The sequence below is a fragment of the Ambystoma mexicanum genome, chromosome 4p (assembly GCF_040938575.1).
Source record: "Ambystoma mexicanum isolate Mex_15411 chromosome 4p, UKY_AmexF1_1, whole genome shotgun sequence".
NCBI lineage: Eukaryota > Metazoa > Chordata > Amphibia > Caudata > Ambystomatidae > Ambystoma > Ambystoma mexicanum.
Window position 1 is genome coordinate 901,161,978 of NC_090927.1, and position 26,378 is coordinate 901,188,355.

General features: G+C 48.1%; 1 protein-coding gene and 1 long non-coding RNA gene across 3 annotated transcripts in view; one reads left to right on the top strand and one right to left on the bottom strand.

Moving 5' to 3' along the window:
• Nucleotides 1-26,378, top strand: part of BACH2 (BTB domain and CNC homolog 2) — a 1,375,433-nt gene that overhangs the window by 1,288,085 nt on the left and 60,970 nt on the right. Inside the window, exon 6 of the mRNA XM_069606473.1 lies at nucleotides 25,153-25,359. Coding sequence (XP_069462574.1) covers nucleotides 25,153-25,359 — 207 coding nt within the window. The remainder of the gene's footprint in view (nucleotides 1-25,152; nucleotides 25,360-26,378) is intronic.
• LOC138453527 (uncharacterized) overlaps nucleotides 1-26,378 on the bottom strand; it is a 284,002-nt gene that overhangs the window by 63,888 nt on the left and 193,736 nt on the right. Inside the window, exon 2 of one of the 2 annotated variants that reach the window (XR_011260460.1) lies at nucleotides 25,236-25,335. The exons of the other annotated variant lie outside the window; for it this stretch is intronic. This is a non-coding gene — a long non-coding RNA (uncharacterized lncRNA). The remainder of the gene's footprint in view (nucleotides 1-25,235; nucleotides 25,336-26,378) is intronic. 2 annotated transcript variants of the gene reach the window in all.

A 26,378-nucleotide genomic window follows, 5' to 3' on the forward strand; every position in this document is an offset into this window, starting at 1 on the left:
ACTTGTTCCTTACAAGACCTCTTACTCATTAGGGGACCAGTACAGGAAAAGGTCCCAGTACTACAGGGGCTCCACCCAATCTAGGGCCAATTTGGCAAACAGGAATGATCAGTCCAGGGCCAGGTCCTCCCGCTTCAGCACCCCGTGGAAGGACAACTGTCAAGGTTCGTAGAAAAATGAACACACATCACTACTGATGAATGGGTACTATGCCTCATCAAGCAGGGCTACTCGCTGGAGTTCGTGGACTATCCACTGGACATTCCTCCCCCGCCCACACCAGAAAATGTGAGACACCTCTTGCTTCAAGAGGTAAGAGCTCTGCAGCAAAAGGGTGCAGTGGAGAAGGTTCCCAAGGACGAGCTGGGCACAGGAGTCTACTCCCGCTACTTCCTGGTAAGGAAAAAGTCTCTGCATAACAAGTCAGGGGGTTGGCGGCCCATATTAGATCAGAGGGCGCTCAACAAGTTCCTCAAGGCATAAACGTTCTGCATGGTCACACTACAACAGGTGTTGTCCCAGCTACAACAAGGAGATTTCTTGGCATCTCTTGACCTAGAGGACACCTACTTTCACATCCCTATTCACCTCTTATACCGACGTTACCTACTCTTTGTGGTAGCAGGAGTGCATTATCAGTTCAAGGCCCTTTCATTCGGTCTGCGGTCTGCTCCACAGGTATTTACCAAATGCTTTGTGCAAGTGGTGGCTTACTTGCAGCGGAGGGGCATTCACGTCCACCCATATCTAGACAACTGATTCGTAAGAGCCCCCTCCTATCCGCTGGCAGAAACCAACACTGCCACCACCATCCGGTGTCTAAAGCAACTGGGTTTCTCCATCAACTTCCCAAAGTCGTGCCTGGTTCCATCACAACAGGCACTCTATCTCAGAGCAAGACTTGACAAAAAAACCTGCACTGCCAGACCCTCAGACAAAAGGGTGGCAGCTCTTCTAGACAAGGTGCACTGTCTCAACGGCACCCAGGTTACGCCAGTCTGCAACTACAAATCCCTACTGGGGATGTTATGATCATGCATCCCGTTGATCACCAACTGCCAGTTACACATGAGACCTGTGCAGGAATTCCCGGATGCCCGCTGGACCCAAGCCTTAGGGTCCTGGGGCAACCGCATTGAAGTAACACCGTTTTTTCAAGTTTTCAAACTGAGCCTTTGCTAGTGGTCAGTGAGGGAACATCTAGTGCAGAGCGCCCCCTTCAGGTTGCCGAATCATCAGGCCACCATCACGACAGATGCTTCACTGGAGAAGTGGGACTTCCATTGTCAACACCAACACAACAGGGGCCTTTGGTCGGAGTAGGAAAAGAGCCAGCACATCATCCTGCTGGAGTTGCAAGCAATCTTTTGGGCCCTGAAGTCCTTTCTTCCGCTCCTGACGGGAAAGGTGGTACGGATTTACACCGACAACACAGCGTCCATGTTATATGTCCACAAGCAGGGAGGAACAAGATCCCCACAGCTTTCCAGGGAGGCCCAGGCCCTGTGGCATTGGGCTCTACAGCAGGGCGTGTTTTTTATTCCCCTTAGTCTGCTGGGGATGCAAAAAACTGTGGCGGACTCCCTCAGCAGTGAGTTGCGCTCTTGCCACGAGTAGGAACTGCACAACGACCAGCTTCACTTATTTCAAATGTGGGGCACTCCAGAGACCAACCTATTTGCCACTCAAGACAACAGTCGCTGCAAGACCTTTGCCAGCTGCTTCCCCCGTCCGGGTTGGTTGGGGGGATGCTTTTGCATTCAAATGGAAAGGGAAATTCCTGGATGCATTTCCCCCGATTTCTCTAGGGCCTCGTGTCCTACACACCTTCATACTGTATTGGTGCAAACTGATATTAGTGGCCCCTGCATGGCCGAGACAGTTTTGGTACTCTGACCCCCTTGCCCTCATCAGCCACACCGATAAAACTGCACCCACACCAATCGCTCCTGTTCAAGAATCAAAGCGGTACTGCACCACGACCTGGCCTCTCTCAATCCGAAGGCCTGACTACTGTGTTCTTGGAGTTCGGGGCTCTGTCCGTTCTGCAAGATTGCCAGTCGATCCTGGCCAGGGCTAGCGCTCATTCCACCTTAAAATGCTGCAAGAGTAAGTGGAAATGTTTTGAAGTATGGTGCAGAAACAAGCAGCTGCCTCCTCTGACCATCCGGTCAGAGGACCTGTTGTCCCTGGCTCAATCTGGTTTAACGCATTATTCCATAAAGGTGCACCTAGCAACGATCTCCAGGTACAATTGCTCTGCAGGGGTGCCATCCCTGTGGTCTCATGGGCTGGTGAAGGGGTTCTTGAGTGGGCTGTTATGGTCTTTCCCACCTGTCCATCGCCCAGTACCAACATGGAAGCTCAATGTGCTACTCGCAAGACCTATGAAGCTGCCTTTTGAACCCATGCACCTTAAACATCTTTCCTGGAAAACAGTGTTCTTGGTGGCCATAATCTCGGCCAGGGCGAGTGGGTGAAATCCAGCTGTTTTCTGCTAAACTGCCCTATTTCCTAAGGTCAAAGCTGTTCTACATACTAACCGGACCTTTGTGCCGAAGGTGCCATCTGCTTTCCATCTAAATCAGCAGATGGTTTTGCCTGTATTCTTTGGCACACCAACGACTCCAGTGGAGCAAACATTGCACATGCTGGATGTGGTGCGCACCCTCAAATACTATGTATAGCATACTAAGCCATTTCGTACAACAGATCAACTGTTTGTTTTATTTGGACCTTCTGGGCCCGGGAAGACTCTCTCAAAGTCCTCTATCACAAGATGGATTGCTGCCTGCATCTCGTTCTGCCATCAGCAACCTGGTAGGCTGGTTCCTGGCAGGCCTCAAGCTCACTCTACCAGATCAGTGGCGGAAATCACTGCTTTCTTCTCCATAATTCTGCTGCCTGATATCTGCTGTGCAGCCACCTGGAGTTCAGTGCATACGTTCACCAGGTTCTTCTGTGTTGACAGAGATTCTGCTGAAGAGACTAGAGTCGGCCAGTCGGTTCTGCAGAAACTTTATGCGCAAGGTCGTTAAGGCTCCAGTGGCAAGTTATGCTGGGAGCTTGCCTCCACCCAAGGGTATTGTTGTAATACTGCTTTGTAATCTATTCACAGCATGTGACTCTATGAAAGATCCAAGGTTCTGCAGAAACTTTATGCGCAAGGTCGGTAAGGCTCCAGTGGCAAGTTATGCTGGGAGCTTGCCTCCACCCAAGGGTATTGTTGTAATACTGCTTTGTAATCTATTCACAGCATGTGACTCTATGAAAGATCCAATGCTAGAGAAGGAATATGGTACGTAACTATAACTCCGGTTTTCCTGCATTGGTATCTTTAATAGATTTACATGCAACCCTCCCACCTACCCGGCATAGCTTGTCTTTTGGCTCCTACTGCCACTCGCGTGCGCTGCCAGAAGATAACCGACAGGGGAGGGGTTAAGGGAGGTGTTCCTAATTGCTGTGAGCAGTATGACTCAAAATGACGATGATGGAGCACAAATGTGACTGAAAGTTTCAGTTTAAGTTTAAAAACTATTACAGCATGTGAATCTAGAAAGATACCAATGCTGGAGAACCAGAGTTACAGGTAAGTAACTTATTCCTTATTTACAATTCAGCCTTGTGATCTTGGTCAACCAGTACATCAAGAGCTCTTTTACGGCAACTCTGGGCATGAAATGAGGTTATCAAAACTGGAATAATCAGTGTATTGTTGCAGATGAGCCATATAGTATATTCTGAGTATTGTATGAAACATGACACACAACACTGGGCCAGAGCATTTCTTCCTGTGTGCGGATTCCCCCTCAACCTCACACACTATTGCAGAGTTAGGGTCTCCATTTTTATTTTGGAACTTAAAGTTACTGACTCTGTCCCCTAGCCATACCCACAACTTTCTGCTTGCTCCAAACTCACAAGCTGATTTTGAACTTGCAGACAGCTACTTGCATTGGTAAAATCCAAGGAAGAGAGTCATACCAATAGAGTTCCATTCTGTTGACCAGAAAAGCCTCAAGTACTCTTTTGTACCGTAAAATGATGTATAGTTTTCATTTTGTTTCTAGGAAACATTACTCTACAAATCTACAATAATGAGCAAGGGCAAAGCCAGTATGCATGGCTTTGCAAATGTTATGTGGAAACCTTTATTAGCCTACTGGGACTAAACAGAATAAACAGAATAATCTTACCCTCAAGAGTTACAGAACTAGATAATTCCCAATGCTCGTTTCTTATACCAGGGTGGCACCCAGGATGTCATGTAAGCAGAGTGTTGTAGGGAAGCGGAGTGGAATGATCAGGGTGTTGGAGAGCTTTAAGATGACAGCTCTTTCATTTTATTTAATACAAATTCTGTCAAATGGCTACATACAGTCCATCATTTACTTGGGAGTGTTGCATTTTTAAATCAATGGGAAATGATCACTAAAAACCTTGGGACCTTTCTATTCTAAACAATGGGTATTCACTCTGCCTTTCTCCAACTCCTGATTTACCACCAATGGTCCACAATCATCCTAGCCCTTCCATGATGTATGAGATAACTTTTGCAGATGGGGGCAAAAGAAAGGGCCTGGGAATTTTACACTCTATATTTCATAATTTCCAAAAAGAGCAAAGCACTAAAACCAATTCCGGATCTTTACTATCTAAACAAATGTTTGTATTGGAAACCTCCACATGGAGACTTTGCGCAAGATTATTGCATCCTTTCAAAGGGGGATTGGATGGTTTAATTAGACCTGCATGGAGCCTGCTTCCATCTTTTGAAAAGAGCATCGAGTAGTAGCTGAGGTTTGTTAGAGTAGACCAGCACTTTCAATACACATCTCCTGTTCAGTCCGATTAAAGCTAGAGCCCCAAGACCTATTCCCACATTTTGTTCTGTGATAGTGGCACTTTTACATCGCTCAAATGTTCCCTTGTATGGATGGTTGGCTGTCAAATTGATCCTCCCATCCACTTGGAAACGAGTCTGTCTTCAGAAGACCTGCACTGCACATTTGAATTTGAGATTTCCTATTAACAAACCAAGTTGCATCTTGTCCCTTCTCAGCATTCTCAGTTTGTGGGAGCCATTTCTGACTCTGTGATGACCAAAGTCTTCCCTCCTCAAGACATCATTTCAAATATTCTGCAAACCATTCAATACCTTCAGAACATCACTTTGGTATCTGCTTGGTGGTTCCAGAGGTTGCTGGGCTTCCTCGTTCCTTGGACTCCTCTAGTTCCTTAGGCAACACCTAAAATGAGAACTCTGTAATGGCATTTGGCTCTCAATTGTAGTCAATCTGTGGACCCTGCGATTATTCACGGGATCTCGTTGCTGCTCCCCATGGGGTGTAGTGGGGTGGGGGGGGAGTCCTTCCCTGTGAGGCAAGGGAGGCGAGGCCATTACCCAATTGTCCCCCTATGGGTGGTAGGAAGCGGGACGTCACAGCGAGAGACTCCCCTACTGGGGATAAGGACTCCTGCTCCGCAAAGAAACTCCCTAACATCTTTTTCCCTGTTATAAATCCCCAATAACACTACTGTTTGTTATGGTAATGTATCTTCAGTCTTTGATTCACCAATTAAGATAACCCTTACAAAGAGCCAATAAAACATGCAGAGTAATAACATGTTGCCTGACAATACCAATGAGAAGAGTTGGCCCCAAGGAGGCATAAAGATTACAGCAACAACAGTAAAGGAGGACTATGACTTTACACTGGGGAGGATCCAGCTACAGGAAATAAAGGGAGGAAGACAGGCAAAAGAAGAGGGCAGCCACTGAAAAGCCAGCCGCGCCGGGGAAGTTCGAACCTGGGAACACAAAGCTCCAGGTACTATGATCCCCAGTGGCGGGGACATCAAGATACAGCCTGTGTAGCTCTGCAGTCAAGGCCAAGCTCCTGACCAGTGGAATAAGGGAAGAGAAGCCAGCAGAGGTGTGACCTCAGGAAGGTGGGCCGTGTGGTCCTGCAACTACGCCAGAGCCGTGTGGTGCAGGTCTCTGCAGAGCCACAAGGACAGAGCGGGGAGCGGACTGAAGAAAGCACAAAGCAGTGAAACAGCACAGAGCAGCCCATCACTACAGGAAGAACTGGTGGTGTACTCCCGACACACAATAGGTAACCGGAGTAGCGGGAGACCCAGTAGGACAGATACAGAATCCAGAGAGCCTCAGGAAGGATCTCCTTTGTCACAGCAGTGTCACCCCAAGAGTCAAGAAAGCCTCAGTAGTAATGTTCCTCGTCACATTAGTGATACTCAGAGAATCAGGAGTCAAGAGTACATTGAGAGGAATCTTCCTCATTACAGTGGTAATCTAGTTAAGTTTAAAGAGGACACTAGACATCAAGAGCTATCTGGAAATAATCTTCATGCCATCAGAAGTCAGGAAGGAATTGCTGGAATTGTAAAGCAAGCTTTCAGAAGCCATTGTGAAGAAGTGAAGATACTTTTAAGGACTATTACTAAAGAATATCCCACAGCAGCTCTCAAGACTCGAGGTGGGTCAGGAGAAGGAAGTCATTCTCCTGACCACCCTCTTTTTCTGGAATCGGAAGCAAGTGCAAATGATTGTTGGAAAAGATATAAAGACTGAGCCAGTCCACCAGGAGAAGGGAGTAATTCTTCTGCTGTTACTTTCATTTGGCTGCTGAACCCTTTTGTAAGCTAGTGGTAGGGTTAGAGTAGGTTTTTGGACAGAGGACGGGCACTTTTCATTTAGTCAAACATCCTGATGACGAGTACCCGAGTTGATATTTCTTTAGGTAGGGATAACCCTTTAGAAATACGCAGAGATAGGACCTTTTCATTATCTTTACATATAAAACTTGTTGAAACATGCCACCCCTTTGTCAAACTCCTTACTCCACCTCACCTCAATCCAATCCTAATATGAAATAGGTTGTGGATTCCCTAGTTGTTTGGAACAGTGCATTGCATTGCAGGAGAAGAGCAATTGTATGATGCAGGGAAATTCCAATGTTGGCATGGGTGATTAGTACTGATATATTTGTGTGTTTTGGTTAGAATGGGGTGCTTTCAACTGAACATGCATTGGAGTGCCGCAGTTAAGTCACCTAAGTTTAACAAGTGATTTCCTGCAACTCTAGGCCAAAACTTGATCTGCCCGATATAACTGCATTGTAAAATACTGTTTAACGGTAAATTTCACCAAAGATGCCTTTTGTAAAAATCCGCAAATAATTCCAATAAGCAACCCAGGCAGCAAATGCAAAGTTTGATATTTCCACGCAGAAGGACCAGGGTACTAAGAGTATTTTTCTTCTGTTCTGAAACGAGAAAAAAATCTTGAAATTAATTTAAAAGGGTAAACAAACAAATGGGCCGCATGGCGGCCATTGGAAAATGTAAACAAAATGGCTGCCATGGAAAGGGGAGAAGGGACTACATGCAGTCCCCTCTTCCTTTCCATGACAGTCTGTCACGGATCGGGAGCGGAGGGGCTGGGGACAGAAGTGTTTGCAGCGCGTCTGCTCCCAAAAAGGACAAAAAAGAAGGTAACTGGGGTTGGGAGGACGGGGAGGGGATTCTTTGGATTGGGGGGGTGCGGAGGAGGGGACAACACTTACCTTGAATCCCTGGCCTGGGAAGATGGCAGCCTCCAAGCGTGTGGTGACTCGGAGAGGGGATTACCCTGTTCTGATCCTCCTCATTGGGTGCCACTCCCGCCGGGGACAAAAAGAGGGTAACGTTGTGGGGAGAAGGATTCCTGGTCGGGTAACGTCCCGGCGAGGATCAATGAGATTGCATGTAATCTCATTGTCCCTCGCCGGGTACTCATTTCTAAAAAGATATCTTCATGTGTAAAAGTGAGTCAATGACGATCAACTGGGAAGAGCTCAGGTATAGGGGGTGTACAAGAGGTTTTGCAAAAAGTATGCTAAAATGAAGGTACCAAGTCTGTTCATTGATTACATTAATCATCAATGGAAATGATGTATCATTGGTACCGAGCTAATAGAGCAACCAAATCTCGGCACTAGACTTGGAGGCTAAAGCGGCAAGCATTGCTTCACCATCTTGTTGAATTTTATTGTATCTGTGCAATTTGGACCCGTTTTTATACTTTGTTTTAATGTTTTTTAGCTTAAGGGCTTTATCCGGGAGATTCGCTCAGACAATTCGCCTTCGAGCTCTTCTAACCAAGGTCTTCATATCTTGAATGTCATGGTCCTATGAGTGTTTAAATATAAAAAGTGGACAGTGTTTTGGCTGTGACATTTTCGCAAAAAGATGAAGAACCTCGGTATAGAGCAGAACAGAGGGAAAGTTAAAAAACTTTCATGGCACAGATGGACAGCCATAAAAATTAAGAAGCTTATTTTCCATCCAATTAATTCTATTTTGGCCTCCTTGGACTTGTATGGTGTGCTTATAGTAATCACAAGAAGATTGGTTTGAATGAAGCATGGTTAGAACAAAGAGATTATGATTGCTCCTAAGTGTAGAAAGAACCTCAAATGATTCCAAGAAGGAAATCGAAGTTTCGTGACAAAGATGTAATCTATCGTAGCCGTTAGGGAATCATGATGCCAGGTGGGTCACGAGGGAATGTCACCAGGCAGATTTCCATTTAGCATTGTGAAGCCCCTGTCATCATTAGGGACATCCAACGCTTGGCTCTAGAAGAAAGATGTGAATACCTAATATTGAAACATTTAATATTTAGGTCACCAGCTATCAAGATGGTATCAGTTGTGTCATCAGACATTGCTAGATCTAACATGTGACCAACAGTTGATAAGAAACGGTCATCGGATATAGCAGAAGTGTTCCAGTACAGATTAAGGATAGCTGTATTTTTGGTCTGAGGCCGGTAGATGGCCAAATGACAGAGTTTGGTTAGTTGAATAAATGGATGAGGAGAGGCCCAGGGAAGTATAGCCAAGAACTCATTTAGTGGCTGTGAGGAGTACCACTGTTGGACAGCCTTTTGGATGTTTTATTGCAGGAATCAGCAAACATACCATCCGGGCCAAGTAGGAGTTGTAGTTATCCAAGTTTCTTGTAAGAGAATTACATCAAAGGTGGTGGGGAGATTTGTTTCAGATTGAGGTAAAAGATGTTTAAATCCTCGAGTGTTCCAGGCTACAACTGTTATCTTGGTAATCTCTTTAAGATCATGGCGCTAGAGAATAAAGGGAGTAGTATTGTCTTGGATTGCTTTCACAAGCCATGTCCAAGAAGAGTCTGGACGTTTGCAGGGGTCGTCTGAATACATCTCGTACGAGAGCACCTTGAGCCCCATGACAAGTAATAGATAATGGTTCAGCTGAGGAAATTGGATTTCTCTTAGGAGACAAATATTTCAAGGGAGCTTTTGTGGTCAAATTACAGGTAAATGTCTCACTGGCTATATTCACACTGAAGCCACTGTGTTCAAGTTGTTCCTTCGCTCGCATCCCATAATAGTTGTCTGACTACCTGGGAGGGAATATCAATTGAACTTTGTCCAATTTGCAGTGGTCTACGAATTGAAAATATTTAATATCTTCAGTTTCAATGGCTTTTAAGCTCAGAATTGTTTCAAGTAAAGTAAGAATTGTAGTTCTATTAGGATATGGATCATGCCTCTGCCTATCTTTCATTAATTAGTGTAAACAATCAGAATGTTTTAGGTTTTCTAATTCTAATGCAACCCGAGGTTGATCCCTGGTTCTGATAGGTATTGAAGCTGTGTTATATTCATGTTGAGTAGATTCTCTGGAATGAGTATACAAAGGAGTAGCTGCTCCACCTGAAAAAACCCAGGGATTGCGATTAACACTTATCGCAATTAACAGATCTGGACGGAATTTGAAGGCTTTTAGATGATACCAAGAGATGCTGCCTCCTTTGTTCCATGATGATAAAATTGTCAGATACAAGGGCCCTACTACCATCATTTGCTGTAATGGTCTTGTTTTGTAAGGCCAAATTCTCATGGTCAGATGAAGGACAGCCTGGAGGTGCAGGGAGCAGGGACGTCACGGAAATCCATCAAGACTTGATACTCGAAGGGTGGATCCTCGAGGGGTGGATCCAAGGATTTATTGAATTAATTTGGATCAAAAGTAGTAGGCGACGATGTATCAGTCTGCGGGGAAGAAGGTTGAGGAGCTTGAGATTGCTGCATTTTCCTTTTTTTCTTGGGAGGGAGGGCAAGAGCCTTATTCTGATGAGTTGTTTGTTTCAAAATACTAGGTTTCTTATGCAGAACCGTTAAGGAGTCTATACATTTGTTAGAACTATTTATGGCAGATTTGAATGAAGCAGATTGTTTCTTGTTTTTTATATCATGTGACTGTATTATTTTACCTTTCTTATGACGTCTTGTTTCTTGTTTTTTATATCATGTGACTGTATTATTTTACCTTTCTTATGACGTCTCTTATTTGTAAATAACTCAAATAACGGTGGATCTGGAACATCGATCGATTTGTTAGAATGGCAATGAGAAACAACAATAGGGTCTTGTGAAGCTGAGTGTTGGAAATCAGTTCAAATGTGAATTGCAGCTGTTTGGTTGGGATCAGCTCCAGGTGCAGGAGTGGGCTGAGGAATATCAGAAAGTGAATTGCTTATATTTGGATTAGGTATACAAGAAGTATGATGCTCTAATAAAGGAAGCAATAGTGTATCAAATTACGGGAGTATCATATCCACTTTCTGCAGCACTGTGTTAATAAGTAGTCTTTGATCATTAACTTTGCTTTCAAGAATTTCAAAGAGCTTAGTTAGATCTAGCAACCCATTGTTCATTGCTACCAAGGTGACCCCAAGTAGGGGATTAACTGGAAGCATCATTCCAAATGAGGGTCTCGGAGTAGGTTTTACAAACGATGCCGGATAGCTCAATGAGGAATTAAAGGAGGTGTTCTTAGAATCCTGATAAAGAATTGGAGAGTGAGACAAGTTTAATGGGAGACGGACACAATTCCCATCTAACTGAGTTTCCTGGACTAGCACAGAAGTATTAAAAAAATGAAGGTAACACAATAGTAGGTGAGTTCTCAGGCGTCAGTGGTTCTTGGCGTAGCAAAGATGGAGCAGGTAAATGTTGAGACGGCAAAGGGATATGCGTCTGTTGAACAATTTGGGAATAAAGTAAAGGTATTTGATGCAAATCTGCTGAGTGAATTAGCACATCGGTTGTCAATCGATGATTAATTGGGAGAGCCTCGCTGGTGTAGGTAATAGAAGACGCAGTTGTTAACAAATTATGAACAGGGTCTGGATTTGTTTGAGGCATTTCCGCCAATAATACGGCATCTAGTATACCATTGGGCAGTTGCGAGACGAGAAGTCCATGACTCAACTGGTTTAACATTGCCACTGCCACAGGAGCGGCATGACAGCTCATGAATTCAATTGGCAGTAATGTCTAATGTCTGTAGATGATTTAGAACGTTTGTTTCTTGCCATTGAATTCCAGAGTGCGGCCAGCAGGACTAGGCGCCGCCAGAGGGCCCGATCGGGGAGAGAGATGAGCAATTTGGCCCGCACCCGGAGGCATCGCTGATTTTAGTGTGTACATGACTGATAAGAGGGTGGGAACACCAAGAGGGGATTTCAGATACAAAAATGTGGGAAATAAAAGTCAAAGTAAATATGAAGTTAACAGGTTTCTAAGTACACACAATCAGCTAGAGGTTTCACCCGCTGTTTTTTGCTCAATGCGCGCGTGCAAATGCGCATGCACGCCATATTTAAAGGGGTTAGTCAAAGTGGATGGAATTAGTCACCAAGTAATAATATTTTCCTTCAAATAGGAGTCCAAACAAAGTTCACGAAGGAATGCGATGATAGTTTGCTGGGTTCACAGAAGATAGCCTGCCAGCACAACAGCACTCCACAAGCACTTGCTCAATGCAACTAGATCTGTGCAATTTATTTGGTAATGGGTATACCAAATTGGGCCATACATGAGATACCCAAGTACCTATGAGGCTATCCAACTACCAAACTGGATTTCCTTCAATGCACAGTAATATTCCGAAATATCAAGCTTGGTTTCTGTAATGTTATCGGCCGAAGCAGGACATTTTTACGTGGCTGTTCTGGTGCCAGATGTTTCAGCGTGGACGTTTCGACTCAGATTCTTCGTCAGCGTGCCCAGTTGGACGCAGCGGACAGGGCACGAGGACCTCTTGGCGACGAGATATTTTGGAGCAACAGAATAAATTTGGAAGTTACACTATAAAATATACACTTTCTATTATAGCTGGCAGTGGAGAAGATCTCCCTTAACTTGTGTCTCCTGCAGCCCTGCTGACATTAAACAGTTGCCGATAGGCAGAATATAAGCCTTCATGTGTAGAGATGTACTGATTCAGGCTGAGAGCACGAGTAATTCTGGGAACAGATGTACCTGAAGGGACGTGCAAACAAACCTGTGCATTTTAGGAAAGTGTGTTCAGATCAGGGACCAATTAGACAACTGTAACATCGAATTAATATATGTACAATGTTTCTTGAAGGGATGCGTTCAGTATTAGAAACATGCATGCCTTTGCACCATATGCGTGTTAATACACACATTCATGCGTGTTTGTATTCGTGGGTGCTTGTTTATATGCTTGTATACATATATCTGTATGCAAACTGAAATATGTGTTTCCGTGTATGTATAGAGATTTATTTTTCTATATATGTTCAATCATAGGTTTGTGTATGTGTGAGGGGCGTGGCTAACCGCCATGTAGGAGAGACGTGTTCGGCGCAGCTCCGCTCGATACGATTATGGATCCGCCGCCAACCATCGCTTAACTTGACTGCAGCCATCCGTAAAACGAACACAGGTCGTGTGAAGGTGTGACCCGCCTGCTGTCGAAGTTTGGGAACCTCACGTCCCTCTGTTGGCCCGCACCAGCGAAAAGAAACAGAACGCCATGCGAGAGCAGGAAATGGCGGCCATGATGATCCCTGGCCCAGCGCTGTAGCGGAGCCCTGTGATCGACCCCAGAGGAGCTCACCGGGGATCTGCCTTAGTGGAACTCGGACTGAAGCGGCGGCGGTGGCCTAAGCTGAGACTCACGCTCCAGCGTCCCGAAGAAGCGCGGTAAGGAGTCGGAGGGGGGGCACCTGGAGCGGCCTTAACTGCACCCCTGCTGGGCCTGGAGCGAGGAGCCTTGCGGCAGGATTGGGCCCGACCGCCCTGCCGAGCGGCCCATCGATACCGCCCGGACAACATACAACCCCCCCCCTCACGAAGCATCTCACGCCGGCGCCAGTGAACCGTATAGTGCCCTGGCAGATCCCGCGGACAGGACATGTCCACTAAGGGCGCCCGTAACAAGCACCGCCAAACCACCATGGAGTCCTTCGCGGCCGCTGGAGCGACCGAACCCAGGGAGGCTCCAGCCCCTGGGGAGGCGTCGGGCTCCGAGAGGCCCGAGCCGGCCAACTCCCAACTGCTAGAGGCCATCAAGACACTCCAGAAAACCATGGAGGACAAAATAGACGCGGTCGCCATCGACCTGAACTTATTGAGGCAGGATGTGCGCTCTATCACCGGCAGAACGGACGCTCTTGAGATCCAAGTCCGGGACAACACAGTCGCCAAAACTCAACTCTTAAAGGATGTGGACATTCTGGCGCAAAGAGTGAAAAATCTGGAAGACAGGGCCGAGGAAGCTGAAGGAAGGGCCCGCAGGAATAACATCAGAATCATCGGCCTGCCCGAGAGTATCGAGGGCAGCGACCCCACCAACTACATCGAGAACCTGCTCATACAGGAAATTGGGGCTGGGAAACTGTCGCAGGGCTTCACCATAGAAAGAGCCCATCGCTCCCTAGCCAGGAGGCCGCCACCGGGGAGCCCATCCAGACCCATAATAGCCAAAGTCCTCAACTACAGGGACAGGGAGGCCATTTTGGCCTTTACTAGGATGGGCGGTTCCATACAGAGGGACGCCGCGAAGATTGCAATTTACCCCGACTACACCTTGCAGGTTCAAAGGAGCAGAGCCCAGTTCCACCACACCAAGGCAAGACTCAAGGAGGCAGGCCTGCGCTACCTACTCCTCTACCCGGCCAGACTCAAGGTCCTGCACAACAATAAGGCACGTTTATTTGACACTCCCGCAGAGGCCTGCGAATGGATGGACAGTGAACAGATCCCAGACATTGAACGGAGGCAGCGCGGGCCCTAGCCGCCTGTAACAAAGGGACTTCTTCTCACCACTTACTGGCTGCAGTAGCCGATTGTACATTAATATGCCAGTAAGAGTGGCGACACTGATGGTACCGGAGCCGCGCTGGTCGTGGCGCACCTCCTGATAACACCCTCGGAGGTAGCCCCTCTCCTATCCCCAGGATAATTTGGGTGAGCTCACCCGCCCGTAGGGCACCGGAAGACCTCGGTCTGATGGGGCAGAAACGGGGATGTCAGAGCAAGGGCAACCTCGCTAGACGTGTTGTGTTTGAAGTTGTGTTTGTAGTTAAGTTAGACGTTGTTTTTCATGGGGGTCTGAACCCCAAGTTGGGATCACAGTTTGAATCGGACATAAACCGGACCGGGACCAAGCGCAGCGGAATTGCTACCAGGACGACCAAGTTCACCGAACACCTCAACCTCAGGCTTCCCACAGCAACACGACCACACCTAGACTATGGCTGAGAGGATCAGAGTCATGTCCTGGAACGTCAGGGGACTAAACAGCTACATCAAACAGCGCTGCGTTTACGCCTACATGAAGCGCCACAGAGTCGGAATCGCTCTCCTTCAGGAGACCCACTTATGTGGCCCTAAGCTTGCAGCGCTAGCTAAGGTCTGGCGAGGTACCCTAGTGGGTTCCCCCTACTCCACCTACTCCAGAGGAGTCTTGATATGGATTGCCCCCTCTGTCCCAGTCAAGCTGATCCACACCAAGACGGACAATGAAGGTAGGATGGCCCTAATTCAGGGCACCATAGAGGGGCGTGACGTTCGCCTGATTTGCACTTATGCCCCGAATCATGATGCCACTGTTTTCTTTCGTTCGTTGTACGCCCGGCTGTCCCCGAGTAACGAATGTATAACGATATGGGGAGGCGACAACAACTGTACCTTAAACCCTCGCATAGATAGATCGGATGGCAAGCATGGCGACCCCTCCCCACCCGCCAAGATACTGAACGCCCTCACACAGCAATATGCCCTGAAAGACCTGTGGAGAGCGCAAAACCCCGAAATCAGAGGCTACTCCTTCTACTCTCCCCCACATATGGTCCACACCAGGATAGACTGCCTGTTCATTAGCGAAGAGCACGTGGCCGGGTTTGAAGATACGCAGTATCTGGCCAGGGTGCTTTCAGACCACTCCCCACTGATGACCTCTTGGGTGACCACAGCCCCCCGGCCCCCCATCCCGACGTGGAAATTAAGAAGCGAAGCGCTATTAGATAAAGCCTTCAATGAACAAATCAGGGAGGGCTCCATATACTACTGGCAAACCAACATTGATAGCGTCAGATACTTGGGCACAGCATGGGAAGCCTACAAGGTGGTAACTAGAGGGGAAATGATAGCCGCGGCCGGAGGGGCCTTGAAATCCGTCACGACCCTGCTAGAGCACGCTGAGACCGAACTCCAGGACCTCGAAGCCACCCCGTCCCCTGATCCCGCCCACCTGCAGAAAATGATTGAACTTAAACAAACATGCCTAACACACTGGGAGACGCTGGGGAGGCTCAGCTATGCCAAATTCACGGAAAGGAACCACGCCCTGGGCGACAAACCCGGGAAACTCCTTGCATGGCTTTATAAACGAGAAACCCCCAGACACCCCATATGCTCCATCTGTAATACAGACGGCTTGACCCTTCACACGCAAGTGGGTATTAACGCAGAGTTTAAGCAATATTACCAAACCCTTTACTCTGATCCAGCCCAGCCCCCAGACCACGCGATCGAAGATGCCCTGGACGCCATCAGGCTCCCTCGCCTGGAGGACCATTTGGCAGATTCCCTCGGAGGCCCCGTCACCCCAGAAGAGGTCGCAGCCACCATTAGGGCACTGCCCTCCGGTAAAACGCCGGGACCGGACGGTCTCCCGGGCGAATTTTATAAGACCTATGAGGACATACTGGCCCCCCTATTGTCCAAAGTATATAACGAGGCGTATGAAACAGGTCACCTCCCCGACTCCATGACCGAAGCTACCATCATCCCCTTACTTAAGCCCGGCAAGGAAAGCTCTGACTGCGGCTCATATCGCCCCTTATCCATGCTGAATGTAGATAATAAGATCCTTACCGCACTACTGGCCAGAAGGCTGCGTACAGCCGTCCCGTACCTTATACACCAAGATCAGACAGGCTACATGCAGGGCCGCTCCATGTCTGAGAACCTGCGAAGGCTGCATCATGTGATACACAGCACAAACGGCTTGCCCGGTAAATATGCAGTTGTGTCCCTAGACGCCTCTAAGGCCTTTGATTCAGTCCGATGGACATGGCTCTATGCCACCCTTGACAAGATGGGGGTCGGAACGGCTTTCTTGAATTGGGTCAAACTCATTTACACTAATCCCACAGCCAGAGTGCGAACCAACAACACCTATTCGGAAAAATGGAGTCTGGCCAGGGGCACCCGGCAAGGGTGTCCCCTATCCCCTTTCCTTTACATCCTGGCGATTGAACCAGTGGCGGCATACCTCAGGCAGGAGTATGGAGACGGGGGGATAGTGGTAAATGGAGTGAACCACCTTGTCTCCATGTATGCGGATGACATGCTCCTCTACCTAAGGGATCCCGAATTTCTTCTCCCCTACATTCTCGAAACCCTAGATGGGTTCCACAGATGCACCGGGATCCAGATTAACCACGGCAAGTCTTGCCTATTCCCCCTGGCTGCACTTAGTGGAACCGAGAAAGAACACCTCCCCCCTCTGGCCCTGAAGTGGGAACCCACCACGTTCAAATATCTGGGCGTCGCGATCCACCGGGACCCCGAGGCCGAACACGCATTAAACACGGGCAGGGCTAGGGAGGGACTGGCTAAATCAATTGACCTATGGTGTAAATTGCCCCTCTCAATGGCTGGCAGGGCGGGACTCCTCAAAATGGTTGCTCTCCCGCGTCTTCTACATTTCTTCACTAACGTCCCCTACAACATCCCCCAACGTTTCTTCAAAGACCTGAGCAAACTATGTAGGAAACTCCTATGGCGGGAGGGGAGGCACAGAGTGGCCCTAGACGTAACTCAAAGACCGTACGAGAGGGGAGGCCTGAAGACCCCTAACTTTGAGCTCTACTACATAGCGGCCCAGCTTAAGCACGTGATCCAGTGGATGGCCGATGATGCCACGACGGACACACGCCTATTGCAGCCCCCAGACGCACCTTGGTTGCTTAGGGACCTCCTCTGGATCAGACCAATACCTAAAACGCTGGATGCATACCTCATCCGCCTAGGCACTCGGATCTGGAGTCGGGCCTGCAAATCGGTCGGGTTGACCGACCCCTACTCCCCACAAATCCCTATAGCCGCCATCATGTCCACTAGACCGGAGGACCGGAAGGCGATCCGGAATATGTGGGAACCCTCCGGTGTTGCCACCCTGGGCGATCTGATAGACCACCAGGGCACTCACACATTTTCCGAACTGCACGAGTTGACTGGGGTTCCACTGGGTCAGTTCCTTTTGCATGGGGCGGTGATGGACAGGCTTAGGAAGCGATGGCCGGAAGCGGAATCCCAATGCGCCGGACACAAGTCCATTGAGAATTTGGTGGGCGTTGCAGAGGGGGGACATGAAACCTCTAGGCTTTATGAGATCCTAATTGACAACACCACACATAACGAACTCACATGCAGGGGTAAATGGGAAGCCGAGCTAAACACGCTATTCGGAGACACGGAGTGGGAAACAATAACACATTACCATAAAAAAGTCTCCAGGAATGCCCGATTCCAGCTTATCCAATTTTACATCATCCACAGGGCCTACCTTACCCCTGCTGTCATCTCGAGATTCAATGGTGCCGGCGTAGTTCCGTGCCCCAAGTGCCAAGAACCCGCGGCTTCACTGACCCACATGTTTTGGGCCTGCCCGGATATACAAACCTTCTGGTCGCAAATTCAGACCAGGTTGGCGGAGGAGGACATAACGCTAGACGTGCAATCCCCTAAGGCATGTCTATTGGGCTCATACCCGCGAGGCAAAAAAAACAAACCCCTCAATAGGCTCAAGGACTTGATGTACATCCTCGCAAAAAGGCGCATCGCAATGGCCTGGAAGTGCCCCAGGGCCCCTAGACTTGTGACATGGTGGGAAGACCTCCGTAGGTGGTCTATGGCCGAAACCGGGGCCTGGGAGCTGGCACAGCGACAGCAGAAGACAGGTGACTCGGAAGACCTCTTGCAATGGATAGCCCTCACGACAGCCCTGTTCCGTCCTAAAGAAGTCAGTACCTCAGGTGATGACCCGGACAGCCCGGGCTCACCCTAACACCAATGGCAGACCGCGCAACCCCGGTCCGGGTTCGCATGGGGGGAGGAGGGAATGGGAAGTTATTGTGGATATATAACTGATTGCTATGTGGATGATGCTGTTTGTATAAGTTTTTTTTGAAAAATCAATAAATATATTTAAAAAAAAAAAAAAAAGGTTTGTGTATGTGTGTGTGCACGCATTTACTTGTGTGTAATAATCATAGTTTATAGTACAATCTTAAAAATGTACATGTATACACACACTCTACCTATAAATAAGCAGGATCATACAGACAAGTAGGTAATAGTGGAAAGTGATATTTTGCGTGAGTATTAGAGCTTATTTTTTGGCAGACTATCAACTTCATCTTCTGATTTTAACTGTGAAATTGGGCAAAGTCACTTTACCACCACGTGCAGATAAACTTGTGTTAAAAATAAGCCTAATATAGAAAGCGAAAGTAGATAAAAATCGGTCACATGTGCATTATATGATGTGCAACTGAAGAGGCACTATATGTGCAGAAGAGGAGAGTGCTCCCTGCTCCCCCATGAAGAAGCCAGGTATCATTCTATTTAATTAGTCACTCATAAATTTGACAGCTGTGATTGCTGTCGTAAGCAGTTGTGCAGATCGATTCACCTCATTCCTGTTATGAGGCCGTGAGCTTGGACCGCTGTGGTGCAGCACCACGCATAAAGTATGATAGACAAAATTTTTACTTCACTGGCCCCGCTTCGGTCGGCCGGAAAAGGCGCGAAGCCGGCCTCTTTATTTACGTATTCGCACGATGACGTCACACATCATCATGCAGTTTACGTGATACCACACTCCTCCCCATTTTTATAACAGCAAAACTTTAAATTGCAGAAAATGTCGTAAACAGTAGTAAGGCACATGTTTAAAGAACACATAACAGAAGAATAGAACATATCAAGGAACTCAGGGTTACCCCTAGTTGGGGTAATTAGCTGGGCTTTTTGTTCCCCGAGTATCCACCTCTCAGGTGCTCAGGTCATAGTCCTTCAGTCGTGCCGGGGGCCCTCTCAACTCCTGGGCGGGGTATCGTCTTTTGGTCTCACTGGCTAGGGCCAGTTCTTGGCAGTGTCCACCTCCCTGGACTATTGGCTCTGTTGTCCTCCCTGGATAAGGATCTCCTTGGTTGTCGTCTTCCATGTCACTTGCTTTCGCAGGGTTGGGAGTTATTTTTCCATCCTCTGTCCGTACCAGTCGGTTTGCAGCCGGCGTGGGTCAGAGAGCCTTCTAAAGAAATTCCATGTCACAAGTCCATGATCGTCTGCTGCTATTACTTGCGATCCTTGCTCCCACATGAGGCGAGGGCTCATGTAGGAGAGACAATTTTCCTTCTGGGTGTCGAGCTCTCACCAGGACAGTTGCCTACTGCTATGTAATGTTCTCGCAGTCCTTGCCTGCTTTTCTCCTTTTGGATCGCGACTTGCCTCCAGGCACGCATGTTTTCATTGTCTATTGTTCCTGGAGTTCTCCCCTCCAATTAGAGTAGAAACGTGTGAGGACACTGTGAAGTAAGGCTTCTGCCGGGGCCACTACTAGGCAGTGTGGGGTGGTTCTATACTCAAGTAAAAATTGAAACAAGGCTATTTTCTCACATGTCCCTTGTCCATGTGCTATGTGGAAGCATTTGTTGAGTGTGCGCATAAAGCGATCTGCCTCACCGTTTGCACGTGGCCATAAGGGTGTGATTTTTCGGTGGTCAATTCTCCGTTTTGCTATGAATTCTTCTAGGCCCCTACTTTGGAACAGCGAGCCATTGTCCGGGCATATTGTTTTGGGGAAACCGTGGGTAGCAAACAGCTTCTCCATCACTGGTATTACTTCTTGTAGAGCCAGGGACGGGACCAATTCAACTTCAGGGTAGCAAGACAATTGGTCTATTATGACCAGGAAATGCGAGTCTTAGTGTTGAGCCAAAGTCCATGTGAATAGTTTCCCACGGTTCTTCGCTGGATATGTGGAGCAGCGGCTTTGCACCGCTTGCAGGCACAGATGAAATCCTCTATTTTCGATTCAAGCACTGGGAATCAGACTTTGAGACTAAGGCGGCTTTTTGTTTTGGCAGCGTCTTGATGACCGGCGATCACCCTGTCTGTCTGTTCAGCAGGGATGAATCTCAGGAGGAGGCCATCATCCATAAACGTTAGTTCACTTTGCGCTTTCCATAGTTGCTCTAGGGTGTTTTTCGCTTCCTTGCCCTTGAGCCTAGGTCTTAAAGACCGGATTTCCACTGTCCTGACTCCATGGCGTCACACAGGGTTTGGAAACACCCATCGTTTCTCAATGCTACCTTGAGTTTGACGACGTCCATTGAGTTGGGGATTGAGCTTTCTATGATGAGCTTTAAGTGTTTTTCAGCTGCAGCGACCTCCTCAGGGGGGGCTGTGTTTATCGTTTTGGGGTGGCAGGATAGGTAATTTGCTGCTTTATTCTGTCTGGGCCTGTATTTGAGGTCAACATTGTACTCTTGGAGTGCTAGTAACCATTTCGCCATACGCAGCGGGGGTTTGGCCGACCCACCCATCATGATGCGTAGAAGGGGTTTGTGATCTGTGACCACCTTCACAGGTTTCCCATAGATATATACATGGAAATGGTGGCATCCCCACAGCATGGCTAGAGCTTTGCACTCAATCTAGGGATACTTCTGCTCGGTTGAAGAGAGTGCTCGAGTGGCATATGCCACAGTGCATGGGGAGCCGTCCTTATTAGTCTGGGTGAGGATGGCCCCAAGTCCAAACTGGGTTAACGTCAATGATGACTTCCATGTCTTTTTGGGGGTCGAATAAGCATAGGATACATTCTTCTAACAGTGCCTTCTTGATGTTCTCAAATGAGGTTTGTTCCAGGGCTGTGCATCTCCATGCTGTGGATTGCTTTGTGAGGTTTCTTAGGGGTTTGGACGGGGCAGGCAGGTTCTCGATAAAGCGGCCACCGTAAGTGACCATCCCCTGGAAGCTCCTTACCTCTGATACGGATTCTGGGGGTTTGGCTTCCTGGATGTCCCTGACCTTCGCCAGGTTTGCATATAGTCCTCCTTCCTGGAAGATGAACCTGAAAAATGCGATTTTGTTCTTCAGAAACTCACATTTTTTTGCAATGGAGAGTTAGGCCTAGGGACTGGATCCTCGCCAGGACTTTCTCCAACCATTCCAGGTGTTCACTTTCGGACTTGGCGTGTACCAGAATGTTGTCGCTCACATCCAAGGTTCCCGGCAGCCCCATCAGAACTCTGTGTATGGTGTTCTGGAACACCTTTGCGGCTGACGAGATGCCAAAGTTCAGCCTTTTATACCTCTAGAGGCTGATGTGGGTTGTGAAAGTTGTGATGTATCGACTGCCCTGGTGAAAGAGAAGCTGGTGGTAACCTGAGCAGAGGTCAAGTTTGGAAAAGACTGTTGCTCCTTCCAGTTCTTCAATAATATTGTCTTGTGTGGAGGTCATATGTCTTTCTCTTCTTATCGCCTTGTTGGCCAGTTGCATGTCCACGCAAATGCGGACTTTGTCCGGCTGTTTAGGTTTGTGGGCAATGAGGACTGGGGATACCCAGGGTGTGGGCCCCTCTATTTGCTCAATAATGTCGAGGTCGACAAGGTTTTGTATCTCCTTCTCGACTTTCCCATAAAGGTGGAAGGGCACTCTTCAGTGTTTCAATGCCACCGGCTGAACTCTCTCGTCAATGTGGAGACAGATTGGTTTGCCTTCCATCTGCCCTATTCCTGGGAATATATTTTGGAATGTTTGTAGTAGCATCTGTACATCTTCAACGAACACTCAGTGGACAAAGTGAATGAGGCCCAGGGCTTCTGCTGCTGCACAGCCAAGTAGTGTTTGTTTGGGTTGCTACATTGGTCACGTAGAATCTGGCTTGTATGGAGACACCATGGTGTTGAACAGCAGCAATGAAGGTGCCTTCTAGTGGTAGAGGAGTCTTGCCCCCAAAAGTGAATATGCACACTCTTGTTTCTTGAAGCGACGAGGGCACTGGTAATGTCTGGTACTGCTCATCGGCCATTACATTGACTGAGCGGCCCGTGTCGAGAAGCACATGGATGGGTGTGTTCAGAAAGGTCACTGCGTATCGGGGTTGGCGGACTGTGGACGTAGTGTTGGCAGACTGAGTCGTTTTGTCTTGTGGGAACCCTCTGGGGCGTTCCTTCCCTCTTGGTACACTGGTAGGGGCCGAGGCTCTGCATACCCTGGTGAAGTCATTTGGGATTCCACACCTAGTGCAGGTGTACCCTTTTGCTGGGCAGTCCTTCTTGTGGGGATGGCCATACCCACACTGTGGACAGGGAACTGGGGTTGCGGGGTTCCACTGCTGCTTCTATCGCCAGGTGCTCCTTGTTCCTTGGGTTTTCGGGATTTGTCTCCCCCAGTGTGCAAACTTCAAGTTTGACTTACTTCAGGGCCGACTCATCTTGGAGGCTCTGACGTCTGCTAGTTTGTGGGAGCCTCCCAACTCAAGGATCATAGGGAGTGTAATTCCTGGTTCACGCAAGATTTGTTTTCGTAGTGCCCTGTGGCATTAAAGTACATATTCAGGCGTTATCGCCATAATTCTCACTGTGGGCCTAGTGAGGTTGGGGCTCCGTCGATGCGAAACTCGCACAAGGTGAGAGTGAGCCACGTTGTTGGGAGAACTCGCCTTGTTAGCGTGGTGGAACAGGTGCGGCAGCCCCATTTGCTGACATTTCTCCATGTGTGGGTCGATGCAGATACTAGTTGTGGGTGCACAGGCACTCCGGGAGGAGTCACTGCCCCTTTTTTCCTTTGGCACAGGACACGGTTTGGGGGTGCACAGGCACTCCTGAAGGAGCTGCTGCCCCTTTTTGGGCACTGGTATTGCCCACACCAGTATAACGGGCATGCGCCCGCACTCCCCTTGCATGGGATCGCACCCCGTGTGGTGTAACTGGTGAGGGACGGCACACAAGCACTCTCTGGAGAGAGCTGCGCCAAACCCCTGGGTGTTTGTGCCCTCCCCCCTTTTCTTTTCCGTGGGGTGGATGGTTGTGTGACACCTTGGGCGTCCAAGAATTCTGGCAACTGCCAGTAGTAATTGGTATGAGGCTTGGTGTTGCACAGGACTCCTTACCGGCATGCCCGGAGCATATGGAAGTCCTGTTGCAGGCTGAGGGACAGCATCCCTTGTGGATCGGTAGCCCAGACACTTCAAATCTACCCGACCGGCAGGTGCCCGTCCTGGGCTTCCCTCATCGCCAATGTTATGAGGCCGTGAGCTTGGACCGCCGTGGCGTGGCGCAGTGCCACGCATAAAGTATGACAGACGCAGTTCTGTTACTTCACTGGCTGTGCTTTGGTCTGCCCGAAAACTCGAAAAGGCATGTAGCCAGACTCTTTATTTACTTACTCGTGTGATGGCGTCCCACGTCATCACGCAGTTCACGTGATACCGCAGTTCCCCATTTAACTCTTTGCAACCTGGCACAATGTGCTCCTCGGGCTCGTCCCAAACATTTTGAGGGTGGCTATTTACACATAAAACCATCTTCGACTGTGGAACTAGTGTTGTGACTATTTTTAAAACATGTTTAACTTATTTTCAGTTAATAAAAACAAATCAGACATGTTTTCAAAATAGTAACCAGTGTAACTTTTTAAAAAGTAACTTGTGTCCTACAAATGGATGACGTTTGGCGATTAGGATTCAGTATTTCGTGATTTCAGTTTAGGATGTTAGAATGATATTATTTTTTCAAATATGACGGTGACAGATTAACTGCTGGAAACCACTGAAGCTACAAATGTGTGCGAGTGTACGTGTGTGGGGGAGGAGGGTGTTATGGCACTGTAAACGTCTTAAGTTGAAGGTGCTCGTTTGACATGATGGCCGTTTACAAATCAGCGGTAATGTCAGCCACGTCTAAACCACCCTCAATTGGCTTTATTTATTTATTTATTTTTGCACCACTCTGGCCGTGCAGAACTGGGCTCTACGGCCAAAGTGGTGCACCAAAACGGCCGGCCCCAAAACGCTCGCGCCATAACGTGGCGTACCAACTCCAGCTGGATATGCTTTGTGAAACGGGTGTTAAGTGCCCTCTGGTGGGTGTATTTCAGTGTTACACGCCTGGCGCAGTTCACGATTTACCTCTGGAGGAGAGATCGTCTACAAAATATTTCGAATGGGTTTCACACAAATGTGCCACGGAAATGCACTTTGCGCTCCCACAGAAAGCATGGCGTACCCGCGCCAGGACTGGCCCGTCTCCATTCTCACCGCGAGAATGAAGCATGCTTGCAGCAGCGAAGCATCTGGCGGCTAGTATCGAAATGCAACTATCTTCTTCTCCATCCTGTGTGCAGAGTAAAATCCTCCAATCGGCAAGAGCATTTTCCTCCAGTAGCTGTAAATGTCAATTGATTGGTGGGAGTAAAGGGGTGTTTTGTGTGCATTTCAGTTCATTGTTGACTGCTGTCCCTTAATATTGAATATTGAAGGTATTTTTATAGTCTCAGTCCATTTACACCCTTTTCTGTGTGAGATAACTTTGAGTATTTCCGGAAAACTGAGAAACTTTGAAAATAAAAGGCACTGCTATTACGAAGTGCCCATTGTGTTTCTTTTAGAGCATTTGATTTGATGTCACACTGAGCGTCTGTGTTTTAACTGCCACTCTCACTCTCTCTTGCCCCCGCGCCTCCTCGCCTTTTCTCTTTCCCCTCACCACAGGTCAAACTTCCCTTTCCTGTCGATCAAATCACAGATCTTCCAAGGAACGACTTCCAGATGATGATAAAGATGCATAAACTGACCTCAGAGCAGCTGGAGTTCATCCACGACATCCGCCGCCGCAGCAAGAACCGCATCGCAGCCCAGCGCTGCCGCAAGAGGAAGCTAGACTGCATCCAGAACCTGGAATGTGAAATACACAAACTGGTGAGCCCCCTCACACAACCTTCCTCCCTCCCTCCTTCCCCTCGAGCTCACCCAAGCGGGAACGGCAGCTTTAACAATTATTTGAAAACCTGTTTCAACAAAACACATTTAAGGAAATGTTCACGAAATTGAAATGGTCTGATGTTCATTTGATCTCTTGGGGTGCTCTCTACTCCTCTTCGAGTTCAGGTGCAAAGTCAGGTTTGCAATCTATGTCTAGTGCTTTGCTTCTCTTGGATACTTCTCTGTATATTTATAGACCAGCGGGGCTGATGCACGGCAATAGAACTGCTAGGGAAAACAATTACGCTAACATTCTGCTGACCAGTTCATGAGCCCACACACAATGGTCAGGTCAGATGGCACATGCCTTCACAATATACACCCCTAATGGAGGTTCAGCGCCGATAGAAGACAAATCTCCCACATCACATGCCCTCCAGGTCAAGGCAGTGGTGTAACACAAAATGTGGGGACCCCCTTGCGAGACCCCCCAATGGGGCCCGCCTTAACCTAAGCCCAAACAGTTATGCTGCACCCACCAAATTATACCACGCCTACCATCATAAACTAAACCCCTTTTTGGTGCTGGCACGCAACTTTGGCTGTGCCAAAAGGGGCTCTGTGGCCAAAGTGGCGTGAAAGCTAATTCAGCGAAACCTTTTGGCGCAAGGGTCGTTTGGACGCGGCTGTTATTGCAGCCTCTGCAAACAGCCCTTGTGCCAAATGGGCTGTACAATGTAGCATGCAAGAGTGAATGATGTCCTGGCAAAGGTGCCTGGTATAATTCTACCCCTTGTACGCTGAGACAAGAAGAACAAGCTTCTATTGTATTTTGATTGGTTATGTCACTAACATTTATACAACATATGAACTTTCGTTTCACCATAGAAATAATATTAAGGATTGCTCATGGCTGCGGCACGCAGGGTACGTAAAGATCGAAGCACCGAGTGTATTGGCCCAATGAGCAATAACACTCGGTGGCAGTTACCCACGTTCTTTGAAGCAAGAGCAAA